At 42.1% G+C, this 12924-nt stretch overlaps 1 protein-coding gene across 2 annotated transcripts; it reads right to left on the bottom strand.

Moving 5' to 3' along the window:
* Positions 1 to 2817: 2817 nt before the first annotated feature.
* C1GALT1 (core 1 synthase, glycoprotein-N-acetylgalactosamine 3-beta-galactosyltransferase 1) lies at positions 2818 to 12260 on the bottom strand. Of its 2 annotated transcripts, none has more exons than XM_060248557.1 (4): positions 12089 to 12260; positions 6196 to 6434; positions 4093 to 4760; positions 2818 to 3413 (listed from the first exon to the last, which is right to left on the bottom strand). In XM_060248557.1, exons 2-4 carry the CDS (start codon positions 6416 to 6418, stop codon positions 3195 to 3197), a joined length of 1110 nt encoding a protein of 369 aa, XP_060104540.1. In that variant the 5' UTR covers positions 6419 to 6434; positions 12089 to 12260; the 3' UTR covers positions 2818 to 3194. The 2 variants fall into 2 exon arrangements, with proteins under 2 accessions (XP_060104540.1, XP_060104541.1); XM_060248558.1 differs by lacking the exon at positions 12089 to 12260 and adding an exon at positions 10037 to 10154.
* Between the last annotated feature and the right edge of the window lie 664 nt (positions 12261 to 12924).

Below are 12924 nucleotides of genomic sequence, written 5' to 3'. Positions count from 1 at the left end.
AGGAAATCTTTGAATCCCAAAGAATAATTCTGCTCTCAGAAGGTATCTTGTACCTCTTGACTTTAAAGGCACTCCTTATCAGAATATAAGTAGTCAGCTAAAAGTTATTCCTTCTAATTTCAATACAAAGAAGCCAAGGCTTGCATCACCAAGAATATACTGGGCTTCCTTCCTAACCACCACCGCAATCCTCAGCACCACCCTCCTCCTATGAAATGGCACACAAAGCAGCAAACACTGAGTTAGAGCCAGGAAGGGTAATTTGACATCTGCCACTAGCAGAATTCAAGCCCTCATTCTGAAAGTCAGCCAAAAAAAAAAAAAAGATATTGACAAGAGAACAAGTAAAACAGGACCTTTTCCTAGACTGTGCTGCAGTTTCCATGCCAATATAAATGATTGACAGTGCAGCCCATTTTGCAAAGAAATTTGTAATGTACTGTTTCTCACACTTCAATGTCAAAAGCCTAGAACAGTCACAATTTCCCCTATATTTGCCACACAATTCACTGCAGCACTGGCAATTTTAAATCAGGTACTTGCAAAATATTTTGAGGTAGATATGATGGAGGAATGATGTGAGTCAGAATGACATAAGACACCATTACCAAAAACTGGAGGACACTCTGTCACTGTCATTAACCAGTGTGGTGTAGTGGTTAGAGTGTCAGAGTAGGAGACCCAGGTTCAGATCTCTGCTTTGCCATGGAAGCTCACTGGGTGACCTTGGGCCGGTCACTTTTTCTCAGCCTGTCTTACCTTATAGGGTGTTGTGAGGATAAAATGGAGAAGAGAAGAATGATATCAGCCACTTTGGCCCCCACTGGGGAAAAAGTGAGATATAAATGAACTAAACGACCCTTCTTAAACTCTATTTAAGCTTAAAATTCATCCACTGATAAGATATCATACCTACTTCTCTCAACCATGCATCTGCCACTAAGGTGATCTGACAATCTGGCATACCTATTTTTGTACTTTTGTATCAACATTGTTTTTAGCCCAAAGCCAAGCTCCTCACTCACTTGTAACCGCAGTGTATAGAAGTTCTCCACAGGTCAACAAACAAGAAAACAGCCAGTCAATTAAAAAAAGAATGAGGTAAGCCCAGCTTCTCTATGAGGAAATATTGTGCATTCATGAAGGGCATACAACAGGGTGTGGTGGTGGGGGGGAGATATGGTACCCATGACTGGCTAAGAGAGGGAAAGGTTGCATGGAAAGCAACAATTCTGTGAGATAGCGGCATGTATTCAAATCTTAGGCTGGAGGAAGAGCCACTGAAGTTGGAGGAAAACTCCTGAGGCTGAAGAAAGGCTTTGCTCAGTGGAGCAACAGGATACACATCACTGAGATGGATCCTACCGCTCTGCTGAGCTAATGGCAGCACCTTCCTCAAGCACCAGGATCCTTCCTCCAATGAGAGAGGCTCAAATAGACTTCATTGTGTGGAGGAAGGCACCACTATTCGCTCAGAAGTTGTTGGGTTTAGAGAGCACACCGTAACCAGTTATGATACTTGGCAAAGACATCTGGTCACCCAACACTGTTGAGTAAATACTTTCAAACATCAATATGATGAATTAAAGAAACAAACCTTAATTGACCACTTTTAAGTAGAACAATCATGTGACAAGAAGCCTGAATACCAGGGATAATACAAAACAGCTCAGTTCTATGTACGGCACATGGAGGCTGAAGAAAACGATAGCTACAAAGCAGTACAATTCACAGTTTAGCACAGAGTTCTTCCACCTGCTGAAAGAGTCTTCTGCTTTCAAATGGCCTCAGACAACTTTCAAATGGCCTCAGTGAGATAAAAATCAGATACACAAAAGATGCTTTCAAGTTAATACAAAGGGACTCCACACAAAGGGGGGGGGGAGATAAAGGTCCACTGTAGTAGATAATCTAAAATACTACAGCCAGTTAGGCATACATAGAAACAAAGAATGTTCAAAATTTATGCTGAGAAACAGCTCCCACTCTATTTTAAACAAGGAGCTATCCTGGTTTTTTACACAAAATAACTCCAGTTCTAGAAGAACAAAGTTTGAGTCCAATGGCATCTTTATGACCAACAAAGTTTTATTCTAGGTATAAGTTACTGGATTCAAACTTTGTTCTGTTGCTTCAGACCAATATGGATACTCATCCAAATCTATCCAGTTCTATAAGCAAGATAAAGAGAATATGTAAATAGAGAGCCGACAGCAACTCATCAGCATTAACGAGGGACCATCAATATCTTAGTACAGGGGTGGCCAAACTGTGGCTAAGGAGCTACATGTGGCTGTTTCACACATTGTGTGGCTCTTGAAGCCCCCACTGCCATGTTGGCTGACTTGAAGACATTTCTCTCTTGAAATCACTTCTCCAAGCCTAGCCAGTCGGTGACTTACAGAATTATATTTAAAGTTGCTTTCTTTCCACGTCCCCTCCTTCCCCATCTATTTGCGTTCCTTCCTGCCTGCCTTACAGCTCTCAAACATCTGATATTCATGTTTTGTGGTTCTCAAACATCTGATATTTATTTTACGTGGCTCTTACATTAACCGAATTTGGCCAACCTGTCTTAGTACTTCCTTTAGCACTATTACAGTAACTAGCCTTCTAGAAGCAGCATGAGGGGGATTTTATTTTGCACAGCTTTGTCATCTGTTCATTAGAAAGTGCCCGTTCATATCATCCTAAGCTGAGAATATGCCTTGAAGGTTGCCACCAATCCTTCTGCCAAATACTACTCTGACCTTCTCTGCAGACTGAATTAAAACTATTAAACATCATTTAAAATTCTCAGAAGAAAATCTGAACCTCAGCATCTAAGCAAACAATTTATTTAACAATTTTTATAGAAATATATTTTCATGCATGAATCCATGGGAGTCGAAGCAGCCGAAGTTTTTAAGAACTGGCTTCGCTGATTCAAAGAGCTACAATACTGCATAATCATGTGGATCTGGACAAGGGTCGTTGATTGTAGCAGGAAGCCCCTGTGCATACATAGCTCACTGGAAAAAAAGAATCTGGTCTTTCTCCTTCATTGCATGTAAAACTTCTTTCTGACATCTTCTTTCTGACATCTGCAGTCTGCAGTCGCTTGAAAGGACAAAAAAAAATATCTAGCCATCTGTGCAGGCTTAGTGTGTTAGTCTGTCGTTCCATAAGGCTTCTTCAGTGCACTAGACGTCATTTTATTTAGAGGCCTTCAGAGGACCTTCGACTTTGGGTTTTGCATTGTCTTTTGCTGTGTCACTTAAATTTTGCATTTTTAAAGTCTTAGGAAAATCAGGATTGTACCTGAATTGATAACCATAGGGGCGGAGATGATAAATCAGATATTCCAACTGATACATAGTGGCAGCATCGACATAGTGGAAAGAAACTGCCAGGTCAGAGCAACATCCGGGACCCTACCAAAAGGGAAAGCAAAACAGGAAAAAAAGATAATGAAAGCCAAGACTGCAATGTTATGTCACTTTACGTATTAGCAAGTACAAACTCTGGGAATTCAGAAAAAACATCAAGAAGCTTAAATAGAAAATGTTTAATCTCTTCCCTTCTCATCTCTAGTTCCTCTCATCCAGAGGTCCATCAGTGGCTATTAGCCACAGCGTATTGTTGGAAGTCGTTATGCCAATAAAGGTTTCTGAAATCTAAGGAAGTCTCTGTTTGGGGCAAGTGATGTTCCGTATTCTTGGTGCTTGGGAAGGGCAACAGTGGTAGGACTTTTAGTGTCCTGGCTCCACTGATGGACCTCCTGATGGCACCTGGGTTTTTTGGCCACTGTGTAACAGAGTGTTGGACTGGATTGGCCACTGGCCTGATCCAACATGGCTTCTCTTATGTTCCACTGCAATCCAAAATATCCTCTGAAATTTTATTCCTGGGAGACAGGACCCAAGAAAGCATTGGGGAAGGAGGAGTCAGAGGAGGGAAATTGGCAAAGATTTTCCCCTTACCGTTAGCACAAGTTTTCTATGGGATCTGACTGAAAATATTGCATATATGAACCAACTTAACTGATAATGTTTTAGAGGTCAGTTTAGCCTGCAAAAATGAGTCTTAAAACAGTATTTGCAAATGCCTTACCTCTATAGGAGGGTAGTAGTTATAATTCCAGTACCAAAAAGTTCTGGGTAGGTATCCTTTGATTAAATGATGTTCAGGCACAAAGGGATGGAATGTTTCTTTTCCACTTGTATCCCGGGAATCACCAGCTTTTACCCCAATGGTTTCCATGCATTTGCCCAATGCCAAGTCCTCAATGGAAGAGCTATGAGAACATTTGTTGGTTTTAAAAGCATCCACAAACCTCCGCAGGGCTTCTTTGCTCAGCACATAGCCCGCACCTCCACTCATGTAGCCCTGTTTCACATAAGGCTTAAACCTTCTTCCAAAATACATTGCTTCTTCAGGATTGTACTTCAAAAGAAGCCACCTCAAGTTGTCCAGTGCAACATATGTGTCATCATCTGCTTTCATGAACCAGTCAGCTTCACCAAGATGATGGTCATGGACATACTGGAAAGCTTTAATGGTCTTCCAGTACAACTGGTCCCTACCTTCTTTGGTTTCTAAACCCACTGTTGGGAAGTCTTTGTTTTCTTCAGAACTCATGAACAGCATCTTGTTGCAACGTTGGGCCCAAGTCGCTTTGACGTGTCTGGCCTTCTTTTCCAGATTCTGAGGACCAGTCATTACCCAGCAAAGGATTTTTACCCTCTGGTGGAGTTCTTCAGCAATATTTTTGTCTTCATCTGTTGGGGAAGAAAATCAAATTTCAGACATCATCATTAAATTCCAGGTTTATATATGGAATGAGACATTCAGGTTGATTTGTTATCAAGCCATAAAAATGATAGTCTTATTTAGAGGTCTTCTTGGCATAAGGCAATATGTTTGACGTGTATAGAGCATTGAAGCCATTGGGAATCAGGGGTAACGTCACATTTCAAGTATAGAGCATTGAAGCCACATTTCTCTGTGTAAGCATAGCCAGAAGTTGTGAATTACATTCACACAAAGCCTTCAGTGAGAGATTAACATTCCCTCTGCCAATGGTTTAGTCTGAGTGACAGCAAACAATGCCAGCCATAAAGATGCCAACAAAGAAAGCTGAAACCATGACTCTCCTCTACCAGTTTGTATACAAAGTTGGCGTGAACTCTGAAAGGAATTCTGAACAGGTATAATCAGAATCCTACTCAAGTAGAAGAAAATGATGATAATATTGGATTTGTACCCCATCCTTCACTCTGAATCTCAGAGTCTCAGACAGAGCGGCTTACAATTTCCTTTACCTCCCCCCCACACAACAGACACCCCATGTGGTAGGTGGGGCTGAGAGAGTTCTCGCAGAAGCTGCCCTTCCAAGGACAACTCTGCAAGAGCTATAACTGACCCATGGCCTTACCAGCAGCTGCAAGTGAAGGAGTGTGGAATACGATGATGAATACCACAATTTCTTTGAAGCTATTAATGCCATTTATTAAATATTATTTTTCCAAAACTGTGAGTATCCTTTGTCAATTTATTTTCCCTTTTATATATATATGCATACACATACACACACATTCTTATCTTGTGTATACCTCTGTATATTTGCCTTTATGTTCTGTATTTATGTTATTATCTTTTAATTTTATTCTCGCTATCAAGTTTGTATATTAATAATTTCACAATAAAGTTTTGTTTTTCTTTGAAAAACAAACAAACAAACCTGGTTCTCTCAGATAAGAGTCCACATTCTTAACCACTACACCAAACTGGCTCTCTGCAAAGTATCAGCAAAGGGCCTTACTGCCTGGGAAGCATCTTTGGGAGTGCACCATTAGCATTTCAAATTAAATTACAATGGTTTTCTTCTTAGCAAAAAAAGGGGTGTAGGCAACTAAATGTGACAGTGATCAGCAAAAGTCAGTGTTAATAAAAACTTTTAAAACCATGATCACCCACAATACTGGACACAACACAGTGTGGGCTCTTTTCCACTAACACCCCATCCAAAGGAAAGCTCATTTAGCCAAAGGGAGCCACTGGATCCAACATTGTGTGTCTCAGAACCAGATAGTCCAAGAGTCTGAAAGCAATAAAACAATCTGTTCTCTAGAAAGATACTTGAGTGACTCATGTCAGTAAATTTAAGAGTTATATCGTGAAGGAAAGCAGTAAGCTGCTCCAAATAGAACATACCTTTATGTTGCCCAGCATCTGCATTGAAATTCATCTGTCCATGCAGTTGATCACTTTCATCATCATCTGTGTGATGGCCATGGGGATTGTTGTAAAGGATACGAGGCCCAGTCTTAACCTGTTCCTCCAGTATTAAACTGAACAACATGTAACATAAGAAAAATCCAATTGCTGATCCAAAGATAAAGGTCAGGCAATTTAGCAAAGATTTAGGAATGGCCATTTCCTGAAGAGAGTTTCTGTTAAAAGAGAGGGGGGGGGGGAATTACTCTTACAATTGTGAATGCACAAAAACAAATTAAGGTCTTATACAGTCAGACACCTGCTCTATCAAGCTCCGTATGGTCTACTCTGACAGGCAGCAGATCTTTAGGTTTTTCACCGGCCTTACTACTTTTTAACTGGGAGGTATCCAGGGTTAAACCTGGGAGCCACAGCTCCTCCCCTAAAGAAAAAGATGTAGAACGCAGCTGAGCAACCACACCAGGAGACCAATTTTTCCATTACATTCTCAGGCGTGTGCCTGTGTGAAACTTCCTTGTTAAAGTGCTCTGCAGTCGGGCATGTGCTTTCTCCTATGTACAATCATTTCAAATGGCTATTTCATAAGAAATGGGGAATAAAGATCACCACACAGTGGTATTTCCTGTTTGTTTTTAATCAGTGTGTAAATCTGACATAAAACTGAGGAAGTTTTATCACATAATAATAAGGAACTTTAGTGAACAGCATTAGGAATAGTGTCTGCTTACTGACTGGTTGTTTTGCATCCTCTCTTAGCTAAAGTAACTGAAGTGCTGAATTTGTCATCCTAGTGGAAAACTGGCACTCTTGTTCAGGATAAAATGTGTTGTCAAATTAAGCATATCTTAATGAAACTGAACATATGAACATATGAAGCTGCCTTATACTGAATCAGACCCTCGGTCCATCAAAGTCAGTATTGTCTACTCAGACTGGCGGCCGCTCTCCAGGGTTTGAAGCTGAGGTTTTTCATGCCTATTTGCCTGGACCCTTTTTTAGTTGGGCCACCGTTCCTCCCCTAACTGAATGCATCATGTAAATACTTTCTTGCAAGGCAACAGGGGTCTAGCTGACCAGAATGACATTTACCTAACTGGGCAAAACCAGACTGATTTCCCACTAGCCTTATGCCGCTCTCACTCTCCTCTTCTCTGTGGGGCTCCGTTGGATTTCACAGTATCTGCCCCAGGGCTGCAACTCGCTCCGCCTTTTCTGCGCAGCAAACAAGATCCTCTAAAACTCAGTTTCTGTTTGCCGCACGAAAAAGTTGAAGCTAGTTGCAGCCCCAGGGCAGATAGTGTGAAATGTGATGGAAGCTCTGCCGAGGAGCGTGAGAGCAGCATAAGCCTAGTGGGAAACCAGCCAGTCTTATTAAGCTGGAAAATTCCCAGATGAAAGCTATTTAAATATTAACATAGTTTAACATAACATTTTACTTAGCCATTCAACTTTTAAAAAATGATGTTACATCAAGAATTTAAATGTATTAATGGTTTGAAAAAACCACTCCTGTGCAACACCTTATCTTCAAAGAAGTCTACAGACGGTTGGAGGCAGACAACAAGTGGAATAAGCAAAAAAGGATCTTTGCTACTTTCTAACTTTCAATGAAAAGACTCTGAGGGTCAGGGGATTTTCATGAAGCATGCGTTTTGCATGGAGTACTACCATGGAAAAGGGAATTGGTGGTAGAATCTTTTCCCCCAAACCTCCACAGGCTCCTGTTAATGCAAGAACAGGGAAGAGAGGGTAATTTTTTTTTACCAATTCCCCCTTCCCACCTTGTAGACTTCTAGAAGGAAATACAGGATAAATGAAAAAATAGTAAATGGTGCAGGCATGCTGTCAGTGTGGTTCTGAGACCAGGAGTACAGTCCTTAAAACATTTTCCTGGGAGTAAACCCCAGTGAATTGACCTGAGCAGGACTGGTCTCTACAAATTGGAATTTACAGATTAAAAACATAGGGATGTTTCATTTCTATTCTCTTTAATATTTAAAATTTTATAGCCTTTCATCCACACATTTCTAAAAAACTATAATATCCTATATTCATTGGCATACTTTTTGGATAGTTGTCTTTTGGGATATACTCTGAATGTGCAGGGTGAAAATCTAAATTAAAAAAATATGCTACCCTATCAGCGTGCCGATTCAATAAGCACAGAGACATATGAAGCTAGGTTCAAGTATTTGTTTCAACTGAATTTCACAGCAGTCTAGCTGCATGTTTTTATATATAATTTGGGGTAATGGAAGGAGGTTACAATCTGCCAAGAAAAAGGGATCTAAGAGTGTTCAGCAAGAAAATGAAATCTGTAGCAGAGTATCAGCTTAATTCACCCTGCAGATAAAAACTAACATGGCATCTCACAGCTACTCAAACATGTTTTTCTTCTTTGTAAAAAGCAGAATAACATTTGGCTTCCTAAGGCAAAGCCTACCTGCTACAAATTCCCTAGGTTTATTTCTACTAGACTCATATTATTTTCTCAAACCAGATATAATTGAGTGTTGTTAAGACAAATCCCAATATTCAGAAATCAAATTCAGGAATGCATTTCAATAATGTTTTAGATACATGATGATGCTTACAGTTTTTCAGGGGAAAAGAAGGAAAAATAATCATTATTTGTGGAAAGACCATAAATCTGTTCTTAAACTACACATTGTCCCCATGCCTTTGTTCCATTGTGAAATCCACACTGGACTTTTGATCTCAAAATTGCCCTTTTTTGGTAATCCACTTCATTTATGATATGTTAAGTATTAGTCTACCTCTCAATCCAAATGTTATATTATATTAAGGGTTATATTAAAGATTATGTGATTTTGTCAGATTTTGAATTTGTCTTAATTCTTTCTTGTGCTTGCTAAAATAAAGATACAAAATAACATACCCTCCAAGGGCTTGGTTGAATTCTGTCTCTGAAAATGTACTGCTTGCTACCATTAAGGAACTCTTCTGATACTTCAAATAAGTTTATGTGACATTGGGCTATGTTCATAATGTTTAGGAATAAAGTTGTAGAAGGGATTTCTCATGTTTTCTATCAGCTAATCTGAGCAAACTCTATGTGATATTTAAGGAATTACAGAATTAATGTTACCATAAACCATTGTTTACTTGTTAAATAGCAGAAATAACTACAATATATTGCTTTGTTGTTTATCATAATGGGCTCATGTTTATATTTTTTTAAAAGTCTGTATGGGCAAGTTAATCAACACGTACAGTTTAGTAAAATGGCAAATTTAATTTATAATCTGCTAGTTTTATTGAATTATGAATCAAGATATTGTTTTATTTATATCCCATGTGTCTTACTGAATCAATGTTCAGATATCTATTATTCAAAGAGACCTGCATTTGGTATATATCTATAAATAAAATTATTACATGATAACTTTTGTAGTAATTCTTAGGTTCTCCTTTTGTGAGGCAAGGGTTTGGTGTTTATGACTCTGGTTGTGAAAATAGCCATCAAGAAGTAACAAAATATTTGATGGACTTAAAAAATAAATAAAAATGGCTCTCTGTGATAAGCTTAAAGAACTTGTCTATAAGGTAAATATAGATTTTTGAAATTCCATCCAATTTTCCTTCTGTTGTCTATGCCACATTAAATTATATACACACAAAACGAAAAATAGCTAGAGAAGAGTTCAAAGGCATTTTTGTCTCTGGCCTAAACCACACGTGCTTTGATTATCACCTGAGAACCTTAATGCAGATTACAACTACCCCAAATAATACTTGTCTTGGTTTTAACTACACTCTTTTCATCTAGTAAGGCAAAAGACACTCCCTTACCTACCTACCAGGAAGCTGGCTTCTATTACCTCATGACTACATTCCAGCACAATCCCACAGATCTTCATTCACAACTGTTTCCTTCAGCATCCCTTGGGCACACCAGTGAGACTGACAAGGCTGGAAGAAAGACTTGCCAGTTTCTTATTTTAAAAAACTAAAGTAATACTGTGTGTACCAGCACGGGAACTCATACACACCTTTTTGAGAAACAACCACTTCCACCTAAGGGCTTTGTAGGGTTGCCAGGTCCCCCTGGCCACCAGAGAGAATAGGGGAGAGGGTTGCCAGATTCAGGTTGGAAAATTCATGGATATTTGGGGATGGTGTCTAGGGAAGGTAGGGACCTCTGTGGGGTACAGTGCCACAGTCCACCCTCCAAAGTATCTGTTTTCTCCAGGCACCTTATTTACAGTGCCTGTGGTCCAGAGATGAGCTGCAATTCCAGGGGATCCCCAGGTCCTAGGAGAAGGCCGTCATCCTTATGGTAACAATGTCAGCAGGAAAGAAAGAAATGTTTAAAGCTCTCCTAGCTAATTTGAAACTGGCAATACTTTCTCCCAACTTTTTAACTTTCACCAAACAGCAGAGTAGGAGGGAGAAATAAATTTACACTCTGGAAACTGGCAGAAGTCCCCCACCCTTTCTTATATAGCAGAAGTGGTCAAACTTGCTTAACGTAACAGTCATACAGAATAAACGTCAGATGTTTGAAAGCAGCAAGTCAGGAACAAATATTACACACACATCTTTATGAAAACTCTTAATACTTTATTTGCACAGAAAGATAAGATATGTATGTATGCTAGGAGACTTAAAAAAAAAACCCTGGGAATAACAGTCTCTGTAAAACCAGCATAGGGAAAGGAGATTAAGAAATTATTATTTTTTTGCTCCAGTTGTAGGAAACACACCTCTACCATATAAATCACTGTTTGTGCATCATTAAACCTCTCTCTTTGCTTTGGCACCAAGGTTAGTAAATACAGCTCTTACAAGAGCTATGAAACTAAGGGGAGACCCTGGCCCATCCTCTTTAATTCCATCCCCCTTCCATTGCCTCTTGCGTTTGCTTTCCCTGCTTTGGGTCTCTGTGGTGGAGGAGAAAAACCTGCAAGCTTGCCTATTTCCCCCTCCTTCACACACAGGGGAAATAGTCACCTACCTATAGGTCAACACTCAGAGGTTGAGATCCTGATTCTAAGCACACTTACTTGAGAATAAGCCTGCATTAAGTCCCTCCCCAACCTCCAGGAGTTGCACATTATGTGCAAAAGAGGCACATGTTATTTAGGGAGAAGAGAGTAAAATGTGGAAGGGGGGGGGGAGATTCCAGTTCTAAGAAGAAAAGCTTAAAACATTAGATTCGGACAGAAACCTTGTTTCTAAGGGACTGACACACAGGAAAGTTGAAACAAAAATGAAACAAAAATAAAAGAAATGCCATCGTGAGGCTACCCTTCTGCCCGAGCATAATCTATTTAATTTAATATACCTACATGTCTGTCTTTCACAAAGGCACACCAAGACTGGGAAAGGCATTGAGGCAGTTTTTGACTCACAGACAGATCCTGTCTTCGCAGCGTTCTCTGTCCCACACACAACCCCCCACCCCCATTCTGGTCCTGAAGACCTTTTTAAAAAAAAAAGTCAGTTGACCACATGACTTCCCATCCAGCTAGACGAAGTGTTCTGGATAACTCGAAAGCTTGCAGACAGCTTTCCACAAGGAGTCTGAAAAGACTCTCCTCCGCTCCCAGCTTCCGCGAATCGCCTTCCCCTTCCCACAGGCATTTTATCAAACTGGTCAAACCAGCCTTATTAAACCTTTCGGGCCGACCTGACCCGAAACTCTCCCGACCCCGGAATAAAGGGCGGCCAAAGATATTCAGTGGAGCGTGGGGGGCCCTCCTTGCTCGGCCCCTGCGCTCCAGGACAACTGGGGACGGGTGGCGCCCCCTCCTCCCCACTTACGCAGCAGAAGGGCCGCCAAGCCGTCGCCGCCCGCCTTCCCTCCCGCTTCCTCAGCCGACCCAGGGCCCGTGGCGCCTCTCACCTTGCCCCGGCGAGGCCCACCGGCGGCTCTCAGGCGCCCCAGAGCCTCCCAAGAGCGGCGGCCGGCGAGAAAGGCAGGAGCAGCCGGCCTCGCCCTCCTCCTAGCACCGCCATCCCCCTCCCGGCGAAGCGGGCGGGCTGCGACGCGGCAGCGCCCATCCTCGGCCTCCAGCCGCCCGGCCCATTCCGTTCAAGCTCATTGGGCCGAGGGCCGGAGCCCGGGCGGCGTTTGGCTGCCCTCCTTCCCCGCCCAGCCGCTGGCGGCTGCTGCAGGGGAGGAGGAGCAGGAGCGGCGACGACCCCGAGCTGGCTGGGGCCGACGAGGAGGGCTGCAGCTTCTGTTGGTTTCCAGGCGACGAGAGAGAGAACTAACGGGCGGCCTGCGGGCTGGCGGAGTCACGCCAGGGCTTCACGCCTCCCATTGGACTGGCCCCGCCAACTCGAAGGGCCAGACGGGTGGCCGGCTGGGGGAGGAGGGGGTGCTGTCTTAGCTGGCCTGGCTCTAGGCCTCCGGGGAAGGGGGCTGCGGAGGGCGGCCTCCTCGGGGACCGTAGGGCCTCGCGGATAGGGAGGGTGGTCGGAATGGCTCTAAGCCAGTAGGTCCTAACCTTTTCGGGGTCACCATGGACCCTCGTAGAATCTGGGGAAACCCCCCACCTCCAAGGGAAAGTGTCATCGCAAGGGGACGAGGGCGATGATGACTTGTACGTTTACTGAACATGCCCTCCTACGTTTGTTCGGAATGAAACGTTACGGTAACAACAGCATTCAGAATGTTTTTCGTAAAGGCAGTGCTCAAAGTTAACAGGAAGGAAATGAGAGAGAAACTGATCTTGG

Source organism: Heteronotia binoei, chromosome 10 (assembly GCF_032191835.1).
Source record: "Heteronotia binoei isolate CCM8104 ecotype False Entrance Well chromosome 10, APGP_CSIRO_Hbin_v1, whole genome shotgun sequence".
Classification (NCBI taxonomy): Eukaryota; Metazoa; Chordata; class Lepidosauria; order Squamata; family Gekkonidae; genus Heteronotia; species Heteronotia binoei.
Note: the sequence above shows the minus strand (reverse complement) of the source record. Positions and strands in the feature narration are given on the sequence as shown.

Excerpts from the sequence above, each read along its gene's own strand:
- C1GALT1 (XM_060248557.1), bottom strand. The coding sequence starts at position 6,418 with ATGGCCATTCCTAAATCTTTGCTAAATTGCCTGACCTTTATCTTTGGA. Across the intron at positions 4,761-6,195 it reads AGATGCTGGGCAACATAAAG|ATGAAGACAAAAATATTGCT; the intron begins GTATGTTCTATT and ends CTTCCCCAACAG. Across the intron at positions 3,414-4,092 it reads ACTACTACCCTCCTATAGAG|GGTCCCGGATGTTGCTCTGA; the intron begins GTAAGGCATTTG and ends CCCTTTTGGTAG.